This window comes from Chinchilla lanigera, unplaced genomic scaffold (genome assembly GCF_000276665.1).
Source record: "Chinchilla lanigera isolate Chin_1 unplaced genomic scaffold, ChiLan1.0 scaffold00022, whole genome shotgun sequence".
NCBI lineage: Eukaryota > Metazoa > Chordata > Mammalia > Rodentia > Chinchillidae > Chinchilla > Chinchilla lanigera.
The window spans coordinates 550414-571514 of record NW_004955423.1 but is presented as its reverse complement, the minus strand read 5'-3'; the positions used below and the strand labels follow the sequence as shown (position 1 = coordinate 571514).

The following is a 21101-nucleotide window of genomic DNA, read 5'->3' as shown; positions in this document are numbered from 1 at the left end:
AAAAAAAAAAAAAAAAAAAATCATATGTATTACAGAGTGTTCCATTTAAATGAGTTTGATATGGACTAATATTTTTCCTATGAAAATCTTACACATTTTTTGTTAGACTCATTTTTAGGTAAGTTAACATTTTTATTTTACTCTTGAAAACCTCTTTCTGAAAGTTTTCATTATAGGAATATAATGGATTTTTGCATACTGATTGTGAATGTTAACAAACCTGCTAAACTGCAGATGTTAACTGAACTATCTACATATAATCACATCAACACATAAAAATAATTTCCTGCCTCCAGGAAAGAAAAACTCCAGAATATTACACGGCCTATAAAAAATACACAATAGCTGTCATTTTAAAGACATGTTTGTGGTTATGTAAAGACTAATATAATGATAGCTAGGGACAGTGTAGCCCTAATACAACTTTAAATTGAATCACCTAAGAAGTGAGGTACAATTACACTTGCTTGTGAGATCAAATTGAATCACCTAAGTAAGGGAGATATAGTTAGATTTGCTTGTGAGATCACCAATGAATGTGCCTTCATTTAAACTCATACGTTGCTGGGAAATGTATGGAGGAACTTGGTAGAGTTCTAGCCCAGAAAAGGGGATCAGTAAACACTGGCTCTGATTTTCTTATGCTTTCATGGCACAGGACTCATATTTTATAAAATGAGGGTTAAAAACAAGGTTTTGGCAAAAAAAAAAAAAAAAGAAAAGGAAAAAGGTTTGATTGTTTTTCTTCAGGCCTTATTGTCAAAGACAACTATAAAGCAACCTGCTACAAAAAAACTTTCCATGTTGTAGCCAAATGAGGTATAAGCCCAGGTGCTGACCAGTAAATCAATAGTTAATAACCTGAAAGTGTCATATCCTAATAGGAAACAATGTCAGAGAAGTCAAAAGAACTTGAAATAATTTAACAAGTTCATATATATATATATATATGTATACATATATTTTTTTACCAAGTACAACACAGTCATACAAAAGCATTTTCTAGAAATATAATTCACACATATAAACATTTTACTTTTTGTCCCTTTTATATCCCATTTTAGACAAACATGATGGAACCCAGAAAAATAACAGGGATGCAGTAGTTCTAAAAACTGGTTATTTTATAAATGAAACAGATCCAGTCATCTATACCTTCCTTCTCTCAAATTCCAAATAATGAGGCTTACTAAATTGTATTCTCAAAATCAACTTAAATAAATCTTTGCTCAATTTGGATGAAATGTACATTTTCAATGGAGTCTAGGTAGAAAAAGTACAAAATGATTCATACGTCAAAACATATAAAAGGAATGGCTTTAACAAAACCTAGACAATATCAAAAAGAAATGCATTGAACTTAAAAACTCCGAAACACACATTTTTTGGGACCATTATATAAAATACCAAAAAGTTCAAAACATTGAAAAAGAAGTTTATGTAGACAAACTATGGGGTAAAAAACTACCAAATGTATTAAAAAAATCTAAAGCCAAATAAAATGTAACTAAACTATATAATTTAGAAATAAAGGTTTAAGTGCATTTTCTTTGTAAAAATTAACTACCACATATAAAAACTGGTAATTAATTAAAATGCAATTAAGTACAGATTTGCAAGCCTTTTGGCCATTATGTAAATATTAAAATGTTAAGTGATTTGCCAATTGAAAAATAAAAGATTACATACATACTAAAAAAGCGTAACTGGTCAAAGATGCACTATAAAATTGTGTGGAAAAAAAATTCGTATCAAATAAAGATCTTGCAGCCATTCAGAAATATTTTATAAATAAGCATGTAGTTTCATTAAAAAATAAAGCAGATTTTCCCCAAACTGCATCTATTAGTTGAGAACTTTATCATATATTAGGGATGCATTTAACTGGACCATTTTATGGGGAAAGTTACCTAAATATTAAAAAATATGAATCTTTTTTATTCACAACTTTCAAAACAGAGAATGTAAAGATAATTCCAGTGAGGCACAAATGTGGCCCTATGAAAACACTCTACCATTCAATATGACCAACACAACAAAAGGCAAACTCCATACTTTGGCAATTCTATACAAAGGAGGCCCTGTCAAAATTGTCTTTCATAAGACAAACACAATATAAAACACTAACAAAAAAGAAATCCTGAATTTTGATAACCCTACACAAACTGTGGGATTTCGTCCTCAAGGTCTTCAAATTGCTGCATTCGTTTTAGCCTTGGTCTCTGGCACACCGGAGTCACATCAGGCAAGTCATGCTCCTCAGAGGTCCCTCTAGGCTGACCAGTCAGCTGTGCAACACAAGCTGATGTGCCATCTGAGTCTGGAAGTGATTTTGCCGCCTGCCCCTGGGCAGCATGAGCTGAGCCAGGAGGCACTGCTGCTGAGAGAGAAACCAGTTTCTCCTCACTCCCCCGGACACTACTGCTGGGAGTGTGTGGTTTATAAAACGTTGTCCAGTGCTGGGGCTGCAGTGTTCTGGGTGCTCTCACAGGAGCAAGAGGGTAGGAATCCAAGGACCGTCGCTCTGATACTTCTCTTGCTGACCTGAGTGGCTCTGTGCAAGGCTTACTGGGCTGGGTGGCATTACTAGAATCATCTCCACTGATCCTGATGTTTGTTGTCGCTCCTTTTTCCTGGAGACCACTGGGCATTATCATTGTAGTTTTGGTACTTAAGTTGTTCTGTTCACATTGTTTGCTCCACGGTTTCTGTAGAGTTTGCTGGTCAATGCCATTAAATTTGGAACAAACAGTAGTGGGAGAATCTTTTCTGTTAAGTCCTTCAAAGGTAGGATTCTTGCAAAACTTGTCTGAATTTACATTTCCCATATTTTTGCCATTTCTTTCACTAGGAGGGCTAGCAAGAAGTATTCTATCTATGGGCAAACTTACAGGTCTAATCTTGGTCCTTGGAGTATGCCTCCACATGTTGTTTGTTATCCTATCAGATTTCACAGTAAGTGGTTTAGAGGTTTTACAAACATCCTCCATCTTTTGGGATGCTGATTCAAGCTCTGGGTCGGAAAGCAAACGTACTTTGTTGTCTGCAAAAGAAAGACTTATTTAACTCCATGATTCATGTTTAACAGGAAAGTTACAAATGGGCACTCAAAACAACAGGTTTTGAAAAACCAAAACAAAATATATTCTAAAGTAACTTATTTTAATATAATACCCATAAATGAGTAATTTTCTGGGTCAAAGACTGTCATGAATTCAACAGGCAGAAGAAATCAGTAAAGTAACGTCAGGAGAGTTATACCACTTTGCAGGCCAAGCAAATGTAGGCATCTCCTGAACCTCAAGGATTTTGTCGCACTCACTTAGCCTAATTTTCAGCTACATTCAGTCCACAGTGAGTACAGCTTGTCAGATGCTTTGGATATTCTTCATCTCTGATCAACTAATCTACTGGAACACCCACTAGGTCAAATTAAGTTGTATTTTAAGTAAAAAACAAAACAAAACAAAAACGACGACAATAATGCCATTCTCCCCATGTACTAGTCGCTCCCAGGTTTACCTTCTTCTGCTTCTTCTCCCGCCTGTCCCCTGGTCCATGTTTTCTCCTCCAGGGCCCTTGACTCTTTATACCCTGTCCCTCTGCTGCATCTACTCTAGAAATTTCAATTTTGGGAAAGGTCCAGCTCTCTGCTCACACTCCTCCTTGTTGCTAGCTCAGCACCTTGACACCACTCTGACTTTGCACTGCAGCTGGCCCTGTGTGCAGGCCTCTTCCTTGTCACCTGGTCCTTCTACAATGTGGGCAGTGGCGTGCTGAGGGGTACCCATCAGGGTCACTTGTCAGTCCTCATCTCATCTAGCCTCCTTCCTCACCAGGGGCTGCTGAGCCCCCTTGCCTGGGTTCCAAGGCAACGCTCTTCGGATTCTCGGTCCCAGACCCTTCCCCACAACTACAGAACACCCTAAGGGACCTGACCCATTGCAACTGGACTATAAGCAGCAAAGCACATTCTTGTACTTGTGAAGGATGAATTTCTAGCCTAGTGGAGAAGAGTACAGGTTCTGCAGCCACCTGCTTGGGTCCTGGCTCAGCACTTGCTCCACTTCTGCTCTGGGCAAGGCCACTGCAGAGTCTCTACCTGCTTCATCGGTAAAGAAGTATTCCTATGTGCACCTATGTTGTCCTGTGGTGTAAGTCATCTAGCAAGGACAATGATTAGAACGGTGTGGCATAAACAGAACACTTGAAAATTGTATTTTAAGATTATTTTCAGTACTATTCCTAATTGGGACTTGAATCTATGAGACAGTAAAAAAACATTTAGGTTTAGGACTCACACAGGACTGGGTTCAAATCCTAGCTGAGGGGGCTGGGGATTAGCGGCAAAGCGCCTGCCTGGCAAGCGCAAGGTCGTGAATTCGGTTCCCGGTACCGGAGAAAAACAAAACAAAAACAAAACAAAACAAAAAAATCCTAGCTGAATAATAGATAAGGTGCATATATGACCTCTGCCATATTAATCTCTCAGACTGTTAGCTACAGGTTGAACAAGATTAATGCTACTTATTTTATAGCACTAAAGTGTTAGGAAGATCACATCAGACAAATGCAGTCAAATAATAAGCCTAGTGATTTACAGTGTGCAGACAAGGCGTGGCTCCCTTCCTTTATAGACATTCTGAGGCTATGGGTCACTGATATTTGATTACATATCCAATTTGACATCCATAACTGCATTTTAGAAAATCAGAATTTAATGTTAATAATGTAGAATTACAGCAACAAATGGGAGTTTTTCTACCAGCTTAACAGCTACAATAAAATTATCAGAAAAAAAAAAGTGAATAAAATGACCACAGCCAGAAATGCTCATATGTGCTTACTGTGTCAAAGGTAGGCCACAAGTCTGAAAAAAATTTCAAAGTCAAAACTTTTTGAGTGTCAGGTTTGCCTCCTTATGAGCAGTTAGAGCAATAGCCTGAACAGTAATATAGAAGATGCTATGAATTAGGACACTGTTCAACACATTTCTGCCTTGACTTTAATGACAAGAATCAATAAAGATTCTTCAGAGAGAACACAAGAAGGCACCTATGAACTCTAAGATTCTTTTTTATAAAAAAAGATATTAGGATGATTGCGAAGTATACTAAAAGGCAACTTTCTCAGTGGCTAGAAGAGATGCGTCAACTAGCATAACATAACTCTGAAGATTGGATTTCCCACAACTCCACTTATCTTCACTTTTAATGTGGCTACCTGCTAAGTTTTATGTCAGCAAACAGATTGTTTAGCTGGCTACTCACCAATGAGACACATATCACATTTTTCCAACACAGTTTGCTTGTGTTCTGATTCTTCAAATGATCGAGTTGGTTCAAAAATGTTGCTTTCACTATGGATATCCTATAGATGATGGAAGAGAATTTTTAAACTTGAAAAAAGCAAAACATCTCAAAATAAATAGTTCAAAGATTGTTAACTTATTAATATAAGCATCACAATGTTTTAATGCAATTCTATAAAGGTCAAAACTCACTTCCTTTGAAGAAAAGAAAAGTGACTTCATGGAATGTTCTGAATCTCTTTCTTCTGGTGATAACAGAGGTTTCGGAAGACAGCCTTGATCAACCTGAGGTGCAACAACACCTGTACTGCATGTAACATCCTGTGGCTGCAGAGATCCATCAAAAATCTTCTGTGAGTAAGTAATGAGGAACTCTACCAATCGTGCCTGGTTTGAATATTCAGCAAGCGAGGAGATAGTGACAGGAGCGGTTGTGGGCCTTGGCTTAATGAGACTTGGTCCAAATATCACTCCCAAGTTTTTGGCATTCATCTTGTTTTCCTCTGCATGATCTACAACCCTGCAAAGCAGAATATATAAAGCTGTATAAGATTTGTCCGTTAGATCTCCTTAATGGTGATTTACTGTGGGTTGGGAAAAGTAGAAGAAAAATGGGCTACTAATTCCAGGAAAAGTTTGTGAACGGTCATATTTAGGGAGTCTAGGAAAAGGTTACAATTATTTAACTAAAGTATTTACCACACACCAGACTGGGTTTTAGCCTTGTTACTACAATAAAATTCAAGTAATAGAAGAACTACTAGAAGAATTACTAGCAGAAAGAAAAAAACTCCTAAAAACTGCTCCTGAGTATATGTTATATCTTCCTCATATTGGAAACTGAAATATCACTGTCAGTTTCCCTCATTGACCATTGCTAGTTTTCAAACAATTTGCTTCTCCTAAAGGTCTCTTTCTTCAATAGCTACTTCTACTCCTGTGGCTTTATTTTAAGCTCTGATAGTCTTTCATTTTGATGACTATTTCAAGAGACCTGAAGCAAAGGTCTCCCTTCAAACCCATTTTCCATATTTCTGCTGCAAAAATTTAACAGGCAAATCTGAGCATGTTAAATTCCTGGCTCAAATTCTTTAGTGGGTACAGAAACAAGATGCTCAACTCACCTGCTCGGTATGTAAGATTTTATTATTAGTCCTCTAGCTGGCTCAGCTCCTATTACTGCTCATTATTTTATAGCCTAACCATTTCTCAAATACAAAACGATCTCTTGTGTCTCTGTTACCTTCCACCTAGAATGTTCTTATGCATACTATTTGCCCATCAAGTCACTACTCAGTTTTTAAATCTGATTCAAGGGCTTCTTCATTTCCACCCCCAATCGTCCCCTGCATGCTGTGCACAGCCATTAGAACAACAAGGTGGTACTGTGCTTGTATGCAGGTCTGTCCTCTAAGATGATGAGCCCACAGACGGCAGAAAACTAGCCGGAACCATAAAGGAGGTATCTGAGGGAACCATGTTACCTGCATGATCATATATTAAATGTCTCTCTTTCCCTAATACATAATAAAAATGAAACATTTTAAAAATACTTCAATATGTGAATGTACTTAGCACTACTACACTGTACATTTAAAAATGGTTAAGACAGTAAATTTTATTTAACAAAAAACTGTTTACCCACTAGTGGATGCTCTATTTATATAAAATTCTTACCGCTTAAGATGTACTATGAGGTAGTGAAGACTGTTAAAATTTGATGCTGGCAATTGTCTTAGGAGGTCTTTGCTTTTTAGAAGAATTCGGTTTATTTCTACACACATATTTGGATATTTTTTGTCCTCAGTACTATCTTTTTTTATCTCTTGTTCTTCATTTACATGTTGGATCTCTTTTGCAAGGTCTATAAATTCCTTATACAATCGGAATAAAATAAATGGTTCTGGGAGCTAAGGAAATAAAATTACATTAAGAATATCATTTTGTCTATTTGTTCTCTTAACAGTCAACTATTATTGACAGCTACTTAATGACCTAGCATGTCCCTTTAGATTAACAAGATTTAAATTTAATCTTTTATTGCACATGTGCTACAGGTGGGACCTACAAAGTGAATCTAAAATTATTGCCATAAATTATATTTATATTAAAAACAAGTTAACAGACAATCAGTAAAACTCAAGTCTAACGTTGCATGATGGGGTTTTAAAACACTCAAGAGAAACAGGTATCTTATACCTATTATGTTCATGACTGTCCCAAAGTCAACATGATCTTCCACTGTTTTATTAAAATAAACACAGGTAATAAACAAAAGTCAAATGAATAAGAAAAAGCTGATAATGTAAATTTTGTTGGTGTGAAGGTGACAGAAAGAAGAAAATGGTATAGGACCTCTGTGGTTTAGATATCAGATTAAAGATTAGCAACAGATAATATGACCTACAAAAAAGACATTTTCAACATGATTTTCAAATATAGCCTGACTAGTCATGAGTAGGTTAGAAAAATGTCTCATCTCAAACTAATAAATACCCACCGTCATAATGAATTTCAGCGTTTCCCTTGCTCTGCAATGGAAAATACACTATACCTCTGGCTACCTGATGTTCTATATTACCTATGGAAACATAGGTGCCACCTTGGGATCAATTTGTATCTCCCCCACTTTGAGATCTAAAGGACGGCCTAACCTCATAGGAGTTTTAGGTTTCCACATGGTTAATAAGTAAAATGAAGGCTAGCTACTCTCTGATACTATTATAGGAAATGAGCATGGTTTCCCACATGAAAGCCTTAGTCATAAAGTATTCCCGAAACAGAATAAGAGTGCACAGTATTGAACCCTATTCATCTCTACTCAACAGGCCAGAAGAATAATAAATAAAGGATGACACATAGTGAAATTATTCAAACTCATTCAACCTCCATTTCTCAGCTAAGGGCTCCTTGTAAAATGTGATTAAAGAATTGTCAATATATTCCCTGCTAACATAGAAGATTCAACAGTTATTCTTAATATTCCCCCCCACACCCCCATTGCAACCCTGCTAAAACACAGTAAGCTTATAGGGACTGGAAAAGTAAAGAGTACACAAAAGCAGCATCACATAAGCTGAGGAGATAAGTGCTGACACAGCAGGTATAAGAAAGCTGAACCTCTGTGAAATCAACATGATTTATAGAATCTGAAGGAGACTCAGAGCCTCAGATTTTGGGAAGTGGCAGGTAGGTGACTGAGACAGTACAGCCCTCCACATTTCTGTGTCTATTCTACACTACGGAGCAGCTATCTCTTCCCCAGAAATGTAGAGAATTTTTCCTCTGGGAAGTGTAAAACAGGGATAGGCGATGCCAGACTGTGAATGGTGATCTGATGGCTTTATACATGTGGACTACAGAGATCTTAAGGTCTTCTTATACTCCTGGGACCACATATGTAAGCAAGGAAAGACCTTCTCAGGGGATCAGACCAGTCCAAGAGCAGGAATCTAGACATATATACATGAGTTGTTTCTCAGTCTACCTAGAGCACCCTACCATAAACTCCAAGTTTCCAAAGCTTCCATGTGTTCAAGAGCTTCTAAAGAGATTTCAATTCCCAGCTCTCACACTGGGCAGACAACCACAAGAAACAAAAATAAAAATGGGTAGAAAAAATAATTTTAAAGTGTCTAAAACTAGGCTGTCAATATAGTAGCCACTATGAGAAACTCAGCGGGTTCAAATTGAGATGTACTCTAAATGAAAAACACACATCAGATTCAAAGACTAAGTACTACATTAAAAATAGTGAAATATAGTACTTCATTAATGAACTTTAAAATACTGATGTTTAAGTATTTTCAATGTTAAATAAAATATTAAAATGAACTTTATCTGTTTATTTTTATTTATATGGCTACTAAAAATTTAATGTCATATGTATTTTTACTGGACAGACAGAGAAAAAAAACCCCAAGTATCCTTAGGTACACAGGATTTTGCAGCACTTTTGCAAAATAAAAATTTTGCAGGATTTTTTGGCACAAAAAAGCAGCTGCTGTGAAGACATAGAAAACCGGGGTTCTCAGCAATTAAAATATGAAATAAGCAATGAAATAATTTACAGTAATGCAAAAGCTGATGAAATCTCTTAGAAAGTGTGGAAAGACAGCAAAAATGAGAGAAAAAGTAAAGGAACTGGAAAACCATAACAGGTTACCAAGTATAGAAATAGAAAGCACAGAGAAGAGGGAGAAGAAATGTGCAACACAATCAATAAAAGTTCAAGAATTAAAGAATTAACCAGATTTATAGATTGTGGAGTACCCAAAATGGTAAATGAAAATACATCCACATGAAGGTACATCATTGTGAAATTTTAGGATAACAGGGAAAGAAAGAAGATTCTGTAAGTTTTCAGAAAGATAAAATAGGCCATGTATAAAGAGGTAAGAATGAAATGGGAAGTACTCCAGGCTTCAAAGAAGAAAAAAACCTCACACACACAAAAAAAAAACCCAACAAAATGCCTTCAAAAATTTTTTTAAAAAGACAGCTTCCAGCCTAGAATACTACAAGCTTCCACACTACACGAGTCCATTTCCATTGAGAGAGTGAAATAAAGACATTTAGAGATGAATAAACTTTCAAATATTTATTCCTATTCCACCTTGCCCAAGGATGAACACAATCGAAACAGGAGAATAAATAAAAAATGAGGAATGAATGAGAGGTATTCCCTCACAAAAGAAGAGCGCTTACGTGTGGTGGCACATACCTGTAATTCCAGCTAGTCAGATGGCCAAGGCAACAAGATCACAAGTTTAAGGCCAGCCTGGGCCAATATGAGGCCTCTCTCAATAAATAAAGACTGGGGATATAGCTCAGTGTGAGGCTCTGGGTTCAATCCCAATAATGTCCCTTACTCTCACCCCGCCAAAAAGATAGAGAACAGAAGAGAGATCTCAGCATGGTAGCTATTCACAATATTAAAAAGGATCCACACTGGAGCAATAAAACTCCAGAGATTAGTATGTTGAGAAATATCAGTACTATTTTCTTTGTCATTATCAGTTCATTTCTCCCCAAGGACAGAATACCAGCTGGACTTGGCCCGAATCTTTTTTGTGCTTGGCTCATGATATGCTGAAGTTCCTATGACTACTCTGTAAGCTGCTTCCTGAAGCCAGGAAGGTCACTTATTTCACCCCATCAATGTGTTTCCTTTGGACCTACTCCTGTAAACTACAGGTAAAATAGTGAGCACAGAAAAAGAGGATAGCTTACTCCCTGACCACATTTCTGCTAGACTTCTAGTACACTACTTATAATCTGCCAGATGTCCTAAATATGATAAATCTTCATGGCCTTTACCACTGACTTTCCACAATAACTACTTTAAAATACCAGTGAAGGCAAAAAGTCAGACTGATCCAGACACTATAATACTTACTGAATCTTCATGTAACCGAGTGAATACTGGTCTTTCCTTAGCTTTCAAGTCAGTTTTTTGAAACTTAATTATACAAAAGCCTAGTGTTATTTATTCCTTTATGTTTAGGAAAATGTTTATTTCTTTAACACAGTTAAGAAAGATTTCTTGGGTGGAGCTAGGAGGCTGGAACTTGGAAAAGGCATGCAGAAGTCCTGCATAATGTGTAGGAATGTTCTACTTTCTTAGCTAGGTGATAGAATATGAGTTTTATTATTATTCGTCTTTAAACTGCACACATATTTTATATACTCTTTGATCTGTACATTAATAATAGAAAGAATCAATATCATCTATCTCACTGAAAATATATGTGTAGCAAATATTATCAACAAAACACAAATCATATTTTTGCCTTTTATTTAATAGTAGGTTTCATGAATAAAACCTTTACCTGTCGAAGGTATAATTTCAAGACGTCACAGATGTCATGTGAACTAAATTCTGAGATATCTACCAAGTGCAATCCATTTTCCAAAGCTTGACACACTTTTTCAGTTTTAAGTTTGTTTCCACAAACACGATAAATTCCCTTAAATAGAAAAAGAAGAAAATTCTGCTTTAGTACAAACAGCTAAATATAGATATCTAAACATATCTGATGTGTCTACTTCAACTTTCATTAGTATTTTAGAAAAAACTAGTCAGGGGCAAATGAATTAATATTTTCCAAATAAAACTAGTTATTAAAAATTGAAAAGCAGGGCATGGTGGCACACACCTGTACTCCCAGCACTCAAGGGGCTGAGGCAGGAGGATCACTGCAAGTTTGCGACCAGCCTGGACTACAAAGTGAGCTCAAGGCCAGACTGAACTGCATAATGAGACCCTACCTCAAAAAGACAAAAAAAACAAACAACAACAACAAAAAAACAAACAAAAAAGCCCCCAACAAATTGAGAGTATTGTTTTCCTTTAAAGTCTCCTTTTCATTAGGAAAAAAAACATACTCAGGCATTCATATTTTTAAAATTTTAAGAGTTACATTGTACCTGTAAAGACAAGGCTCTATTTTCAATCTCTGTGGCACATATTTTGAGTATAAAAGGAATGCCATCTGGTTCCTTTCTTGCAACTTGTGTGAATTCTGCTCCAAATATGTGCATTTTCCCTGGAAGTTTCTGATGACCACAAATGATGATTAAATTTTCCAAACACTTTCTATGACAAACAAGGAGACACTAAAAGAGAATGACAGTTTAAAACTAGTTAGTTCACCTAAAATGATTCACAACTGGGCAAAATATAGTTATACCAGAAAAAAAATCAGTGTGAGAGGTATAGTTAGCAGTGTCTGAAATGCACTGAACAACAAAAAGTACAAAATTATAGAGGATGCACTGCCAGTACAATTTATTAAAAATATACTTGCAATAGATCCTAGTAAGTAAAACCATAACAAAGAATATAGCAAAAAAGGAAGGGGGCCAAGGCAATTGCAAAAAGATCTTACCTCTTCACATTCAACACCCTGGAATACTACAATGCCTTCACAGTCTCTGCATTTTGTGGGGGATCTTAATTTGCGAAACTTGTGAGTGACAGCTGCCTTTGACATCAGTGTTTTCTTAAATGTTCCAAGAGAATTGGGTCCTTGCAACAGAAATGTTGGTATGTAAGAATGGTAAAATGACAAAAAAATTATAACATATTGTATTTTGATTAATCTTTAGACTTTGCAATCATCTACATATAAAAAACTCTTCTAAATTTCTAACATCAAACTAAACATCCCATTTATAGATATGTTATAAAACACATACTTTTAACAAACATTTTAGCCATGAGTAAAAGTCACCACCAAATCAGTAAGATAATTCTAAGATATCACAGTATAATGTAATTTCTATTCTTATTAAGATGTCCTTTAAATGCTTTAAAGAAAAATAGTGATAAGGCCGGTGTACAATCATTATTTGCATTAAGAACAGTCATTTTTAACTCACTATAAAATTACAGATGGTACTTGTAGATTATATATTTCAACATCGTATCAGAGGTGAAATAGCCCTTTAATTCAATAAATTATGCTAAACCAGGTATCTGGAGGTATCAAATATATAAAACTAGTTTATTTGAGTCTAATTCAAGTCATTAAGGTAACTGACTTCACTTTCACATTTTTCAAAATTCACACTTTCCTTGTCTTTGAGAAGTATGCTTGTCTGCTTTTCTTGCTTGGCTTTGGGCACTGTTTCTTTAGCAGGAGCTTTTTCAGAATTTCTGACAGACTGCCACCCTTTTAACAGTAAGTAACTGCTACTGGATTTAGGAAAGAGTATTTATCTAGTCTACTATTGTAACACCATGCCAATACATTTTAGAGCTAATAATTTTATTGCTTATTCCTACATTTGTATTTTAAACATCTGATTAATACATTATCAACTCATTTGAACATAATTATAGGGATATATTCAAGTTATTGTGATAACTTTTATTTAATATACAGCAAAATAGTGGGTATTTAAAATTACACAGTTTTTCTAATAGCATGCAGTGCTACTCCTTCAGCTAGTCTAATGGATGTCAATTCAGGTAAATACTATACCAGCTTCTGAAGGGGAAGGTGGCTCCCTTTCATCTAGATCATCTGCAGAAGACATAGTTCCACTGGATGGAGTTCGTGGAAGTTTCCGATGAAAGTCTCCTAAAAGAAAATTGTGATTTTATTACCTGACTATTTAGTGTAGAATATTCAAAATAGGTAATAACAACATTTTTGGAATTATACAAGTCACATTATTTTATTAGCTTTGATATAAACATTTGCTTCCATTCTCACACTCCAGATAACAAAGGTCTTTGATACTCATCCCTGGAAATGAAAGGAATTTAATCACATATGACTTTTCCAAATAAATTTAAAGCTCAGGATGGTATTTTCAATGAGACCTTACTGCCAATTTCTGACCATATTAGAGACTATCATCTCCACAAGACACATAGTATTAGCTATGTTTTATACCTAATATCTGACAAAGTGGCTGGCACAATAGTGAAGTTGGCAATAAAGGGGCTGGGGATTTAGCTCAGCGGCACAGTGCCTGCCTGGCAAGCGCGAGATCGTGAGTTCGATTCCTGGTACCAGAAAACAAAACAAAACAAAACAAAAAGTTGACAATAAATGTTGATTATAAATAAATACATACAATATAATCTAAAGTCTCTTAAAATACATGAAAATCTTTTAACCCTATAATAGCGATATCAACTGATGTACTAGGAAGACAGGAGATGGGAACCCAGAACCACAGCACAGTAAGCTCCAGCTGAGAGCTAAAACCACAGGATACAATCTATATCAGCAAAGGGCACTGCTGTGTGCATCAAAGTATGTCTGGAACCAGACGAACTAAGAAAGATGCTTATTTACACTGCTGAAATTATAAACACATCTATATCTAACTAAGAATCCATTTTAACTCAAGACCTTAACAGTTTGAGCTTCAGAGTTACTAATATTTTTTATAAATAGTTTTAAATATTCTCTCCTCAAAAGGATTTTTCTTCACAATGTGCTTAAAGGTGGTTGCCTAGTTTTTGCTTTGAATATGTTCCCAATAACTGAGAAATCAACAAGGTCATCTATTCCATTTTAGAGCTATTTTAAATCAGCTACCTTTTATTACTGAGCAGAAACCTGCTCCCAGCCTTGGTCACATTTTTCTCAAAGGAGCAAACAAGCATTCTAACTCAAATCTCTCTTCAATTCTAGTGTTTGTGGAAGACTGTCATGGACTCAAGTTTCCTCTTTCCCAGTCTCACCCATTATCATATGATCTGAATTCCAAATTTCTGTTTTCATCACATGACACACACAGGACCCTAAATAACTTAGGGCCTGTTTTAGACTGTGTACTAATTCTTGGTGCTAGCTAGAACCATTCTGCTTTTACAAAGCTAACTATAAATATCTAGTTAAAAATTTAGGCTCCCATCTTCAAGGGATCCCTTGAAGAGTGCTAATGTTAAAGGAGATGACAAGGTGGCAGATATTAATCAGTCTACAAATCCCAGTGCTGCATGGAAAAAATTTCTTCCTTTATACAATGCCTTGGAATTTGATGAGTTAAAATTCTATGACATAATCTTCCAAGAGCTTAGGATAGGGAACCAAAGCCAGAAAGAACAGGACTGGAGTAGTATTTAGTAAAGGAATGAAGAAACAATGTGGAAATGATCCAGTGGTTTTTTTGGTTTTTTTTTAACTGGGACTTGAACTCAGGACCTTATGCTTGCCAGGCAGGCACTTGTGCCACTGAACTATATCCCCAGCCCTAAGAATGTGGAAATGACAATCACATAGGTTCAAATGCTACCTGCTGCTAGCTGTACGGCAAGTCACCAGTTAACCTCTTTGAACCTACTAGGGTAGACTTCAAAACACTTACTTTGCCTCTGAGAATTTTGAGACAATTTCTATCAAAGTATCTTGAAATATGTTTATAAAATTTAACAATAAATAATAAGTACAGGAAATGGTATAATGCCATTTTTTAACACAGTAATTAACTACAGAACAACCAAAAGATAGATGTCATTTTGCTTCATAGACTAGAACAGTACTGAAAATAAAGGCAGCTACTTATAGTAACAAGAATCTGAAAATGGACAAGGTGCATACAGGAATAAGTTATAAAAAGAAAAGTCTGCTTCTGTTTATATAAGCTCCAGAAATGGGCAAAATTCCATTACCTACCCCTACTAAAAACATTTAAAATATCTATGAATGACAAAAGTTCAGGATAATGATTTTATCAACAAGGTATACACAGCAGGCTTCTAATCAACTAACGATGTTCTTCTTATGCTAGGAGAGGTCTATTTACGGATTTGTTTCATTACTTTTCTTTGGACTGTACATATACACGTATATTTTAGGTGCTTAAAAACATGCTCTCAAAAGAATTATTTGTCTTTCATAGAATTTTTACAATAGACTTAAATATTTATGTACCTGGACTTATAGATTCCGAATCCAGAGATCTAGATTCGCTGCTCCCTCCTGTACTTTCAGAATCACTGAACATCCCAAATGTCCATGATCTTATGAAAGAAGGACCTTTAAGAAAAAAATATTTAAAGTAAAAAATATTTAAGGTAAAAAATTTCATAACATAAAATACTGACATTAATAAAATGAGACAATTCCTCTAACAAAGAACATGGTCCTTATAAGGCATGGTGGTTAACTGTGAATAAGCCTCTTAACATTAAAATCCACAAGGCCTGATTTTCTAATACCAGAGCTCCAGTTTATTTAATAAGCACACATGAGCAATCTGCTTTCATAAACCAGTGTTCACTTTCATGTGAAAACTACCTGTTATGTCTGCACTGTTAGAGCATCTGTCCTCTTCAATTTTATTACAACTGTCAGAAAGGCGTACAACATCCTCCAAAGAGTCAGCAGGTCTGTATGCAGATGTTAATTGTTTATTTACATTCCTAAGAAAAAACAAATAAAGCTCATCACTAATAGTCTATGCCACATTTAGAAAAATTTGTTTACTAAATGAATTTACAAACAATTTAAATACTAAGAACAAACTATATTATATGGCTTAGTTTCTTTTAGATGTGAATAAAACTTTTAAGTTATTTGTCTTTATTACAGATGAAACAGAAAGAAGTAGCAATAGTACAGTCAGTAATTCATCTTGTGGTTAAAACTGGGATCAGTGTCAAAATGGAAAGCTTCCCTCCAAAGGGAATTGTATTTATTGCTTAAATGTACTAAGAAATCACAAAATAATATTAAAAATATTCAGAAAATACTGTTAATCATGTCACTGTTAGAAAAGATACCACCTTACAACATACAAAAACTTAGCAAGTATTTTTATCTTATGAAATAACTTCATCTGTACATTAGTTCTCACCCATCAACTTTTTCTTCTTCAGTTGAATTCGCAGCTTTGACAAATTCACTATATTCTTGTCCTGGATCATAGAGTTTGGCATTATCACACAGAGACTGTAAACTGTTTGCAAGGGAGGCAACCTGCAGATGCTGCATCTGGAAGAGGTTAACTGTTACCTATGGTCAACAGAGAAGAACAGCAGAAACAATTCAGGATATACAGAATGCTATGTACATGCATATGCTTATTTCAATGACCTCACCAATAAACGGGCCATACAAGAGATTCATATAACAGTAAATACCACTGTTGGCGTGCTGTTACCGAACATTATTTATGAAAGAGCTACATTAGAAATGAAAAGTCTATATCTATATCTGTATCTATATCTGTGCAGTGAGCACTGAACCCAGGCCCTTGCATGTGCTAGGCAAGGAGGACTCATCACTGAGCAACCTCCCCAGACCCAAAAGTAATTTTAAGCTAATATCCAAGAGTAATCATTTCCAGAAAAACTAGTTTTAATTTGTAAAATTCAAAAATGCAAGCCCATATCCTTATTGGTTCACAATTTTAGGAGATGGATGTAACTTTAAAGATCCTCTGCCTGTACTCTATGATGACTTGAACATAGCTGCCTAAACTCTTTTTTTTTGGTACCAGGAATCGAACTTAGGACCTTGGACTTGCCAGGCAGGCACTTGTGCTGCTGAGCTACGTCCTTGGCAACTGTCTAAACTCTTAAGTGAAAAACATGGACTAAAAACTCCAATAATAGCACTATTATTTTCATTTTTTCAATCCTATAAAAATAACAATCCTTTACTATTTGTAATATATCCCGCAGTACTCAGTTTTTATAATTAGGTATTACCTTAAATATATTCAATACATTAATCATTCCATTGAGTTTCTACAATTGCCTAAACATACTATCATTTCTACAGTAACAGTAATAAGAAATGCTTAAAAGTTCATGTAATATGCCAGACCCATTCTCAGAGCTTTATATTAATTAACAAATTTGACATTCATAAAAACCTAGGCTTCAGTGTGTTAAAGCAAACGGACGAGTTCTCGGTCCTTATTCACCTTTATATTCTCTTGAGGGTGATGTCAGAAGAAGAGGTAACAAACCATGTAAATAAGTTACTTTCTGCCAATGAAAAACACTGTGAGTACTATATAAGAATGTCAAACTATAGAGTATGACCATGTATGTTGTAGAAGGTATTTTCAACACTGTAGGTCAGTGAAGTGCCGCTGACAGCTAACATTTGAACTGAGATTGGATGTGAGAAAAAGCCAGTGTAAAGCTTCAGGGAGAAGGCAAATCCAAACAGAAAGAGGAGGCGGTGATGTGAAAGTGAGTGGGGTGGAGCTTGTTCTGCTCAGAAGCTGATGAAAGGTCACTATGGCTGAAGCACACTGGAAAGAGTAGAATTTCCGTTTTGAGATAAGGTCAGAAAGGGAAGCAGTCCTCTAAACCAGGGTAAACAGTAGCTTTCAGTGAAGTAATGGGAAGCTAGTAGAGTCTTAAGCAAAACATGATTTGATTTTTTTTTTCTTTTTGAGACAGGGTCTTGCTACGTAGGGCAGGCTGGCCTTGAACTCACTATGTAGCCCAGGTTTGCCTCAAACCCACACGATCCTCCTGCCTCAGCCTTCTGAGTGCTGGGATTACAGGCATGTGCCACCACACCCAGCTCGATCTTATTTATTTTTTAAAATGTCACTCTGGCTTTGCTATGGGGAATGCATTTAAGGGAAGCAAGATGAACTGATGCTATATTCTGATTAGCTAAATGTTATTTCAAAGACTGGCATGTTTCTTCTTCATCTCTCTTGATATATCAGATGACAGGATAAAGTGATTAGCGTCTGAGTCTTTTCCCTGTGAATAACTGATTCAGCTTAAGTAGCAACTGAAATGTGTACACAACTGTTATGGTTTGTGTCTGGATGTCCCCCCAAAGCCTCACGCGGTCATGGGGCAGGCTTTTAGAGTTTGATTGATTATGGGTGTGAGAGCTACACCCGCCCTGGGGTGGATAGTTGGCATATGTAAGGGAGAGGAAGAGGCTGCTTGCTGCCATTCCTGGCTTTTGTGCTTGTTGCTTTTGCTGTGTTCTGCCACCATGAGCGGTAGCCCTCTGCCATGTGCCACTCTGCCCTGTAACCTGCCAAGTATGGACTGAAAACTCCACAAACTGTAAGCGAAATAAACCTTTCCTTCCTTCATTTTGGGTGTCAGGTATTTTGTCCCAGCAATGAGAGAAAAGTAACCAAGACAACAACCTAATAACTTACTGGTATCCTAACTCCTTCCAAGAATAAAGGAAATTCAGATTGCATATGGTACAGTTAAAGTTCAGCGGCTGGTTCTATCAGGATATTATCAGGCTAATAAACTGACCTTGCTTGAGCCAAAAGGTAACTTGCATGAAGGTTGGCCTTGATCAAGTTTATAGTTTCTCTATACCAGTGACTTTTAAAAGATACTGTTCAAATGAGTCACCTGTAAGATTTTGTTCAAATGTAGATTCTGATTCTTTAAGTCTGGGCTGAAACTCAAAATTCTGCATTCCTTGAAAAACACTAAACTTTTGTTTCTGCATAGTACAATGAAACTAAAAATAATTATATTTATCTGACAGGTTTTCTGAGAATTAAAAGAGTTAATGTAGACAAACAACTTAAACATCTTAGTTATCATTTAAGGTGAATGAGATTTGTCAATGGTAAACAGTTGGCCTAAATTACTAAAGATAATTTGAAATCCTGGAATTTTACATTTTTTTGTTGTATAATTATGTGAAATAATAATGTATTAATCAAAATTTGGTAAATGAATGAGACACCAATTTTAAATACTCAAAATACCTGAAAGCCTTCTGATTCAGAAGAGACCTCTGTCCTGTCATCGCTGAATTCACTTAGAAACCCCATGTAAAATGCACAAATCAACTATACCAGAACTCTGAAAAATAAATGGTAGCAGGTAGACTGCAGAAATAAACCAAAGTTGAAGATATGTTTCCTTGTCCATAACTCCCATAATATTTTCTACCCTATACTCAGCTCGTACTCACAGGTAGCTTAATACCCTGTAGTATAAACTGTGTATGGACAGAAAGAGCTCCAAGAGCGGTTCTCTATGCTCCAGGGGATAAAAGGGGATTGGGGCAGGAGATGTGAGTGACAGTAGAGGAAACCCACCTTGCTTGGTGTGCTTGTTTCCTCTCTTGCCCCAAGTCACCAAGCAAGGCCAAATCCCTAAGACAGTTCTGTGGCAGTAGCAGTGATAGCAGTAGCAGCTGAACAGGTATCTAGAGCTCTGAAAGGAATCCTCCTTTATGACCAAGGTGAATTTGAAATTCCTACTTTTTTTCTTTTTATCCTCCCTTCATTTACTGACTAAAAATTGATGCCCTTGATTCCTTAGAGAACAGCAAAGGAGGCAGGCACAATTCAGCTTCCCAGCCAACGAACAGGAAAGAAGGCACATAGGAGGCGGACAGTGAACCTAACTGGATCAAATACTGCTAAAAGTTTTTTTTTAAAGCTTAATTATAAACAGGATTATAAATAAGATCTAGTCACATAAAGTAGCAATATCTAGGATATCATACAAAATTAATTGCCACACAAAGAACCAGAAAAATCTCTATAAGAGAAAGGACAATAAATAGCCACCAAAACTTAGATGACTTAGATATCAGGGTTATCAGATGGTGACCCTCAAGGAGCTATGACAACAATGTCAAAGAATAAGGGCAACAATCTTGAAATATAGCAAGACAGAGGTCTCAGTAGAGCAATCTAAGAGATAAAAAAGAAACAAAAGGAAATATTACTACAGAAAAATAAACATACCGAAGGACTGTACAGAAAAATGGCAATGTCAAAAGAAGGGAGTCAGTGGCTTGAAGACAGAACAGAACAATACAGATGTCACTCAACTTACCATGGGGTTACAACTCAGTGAAGCCATTCTAGGTCAAAAGTGTACATACCCTGATAAGCCTACTGTCAAGTCAAAAACTGAGGACTATTTGTACAAACAACTAAGAGTAGAAAGACTGGGAAAAAAAAAAAAAAGAAAGGATCATCCATATTTTGAAAGAATAAAACAAGGTCTAACATTTGAGTCATTTAGTCTTAGAGGCAGAGGAGAAAGAAAACGTTACCAAAAAAATTTTAAAAGACAACAGCTAAATACTTGTCAAGTTTAAAGAGAGAAGAGAGCAAAATCACTGCTCATATACATATTAGCCGAACTGCTGAAGAGTAAACACAAGAAAAAAAAAGCAAAGGAAACCGTGAAAGTAGCTAAAGAAAAGCAACAAACACCACATAAGGTGACAATGACTTAAATGGCTATGGACTTTTCATGATAAACTATGTAGGCCAAAAGGCAATAGAACAGTATTTTTAATGAAGTGAGAAAATAAAAACAAAATTGAATTCTGTATTTAGAATTCTA

The 21101-nt window shown here is 35.9% G+C and overlaps 1 protein-coding gene across 1 annotated transcript in view; it reads right to left on the bottom strand.

Annotated features, from left to right (window-relative positions):
• Positions 1-921: 921 nt before the first annotated feature.
• Arhgap29 (Rho GTPase activating protein 29) overlaps positions 922-21101 on the bottom strand; it is a gene marked incomplete at its 5' end in the record, with an annotated part of 58959 nt that continues 38779 nt past the window's right edge. Inside the window, 11 exon segments of the mRNA XM_005384999.2 lie at positions 922-3043; positions 5271-5370; positions 5504-5831; positions 6989-7221; positions 11143-11280; positions 11741-11929; positions 12202-12341; positions 13300-13398; positions 15709-15813; positions 16075-16199; positions 16634-16791. Coding sequence (XP_005385056.1) covers positions 2157-3043; positions 5271-5370; positions 5504-5831; positions 6989-7221; positions 11143-11280; positions 11741-11929; positions 12202-12341; positions 13300-13398; positions 15709-15813; positions 16075-16199; positions 16634-16791 — 2502 coding nt within the window. The 3' untranslated portion in view covers positions 922-2156.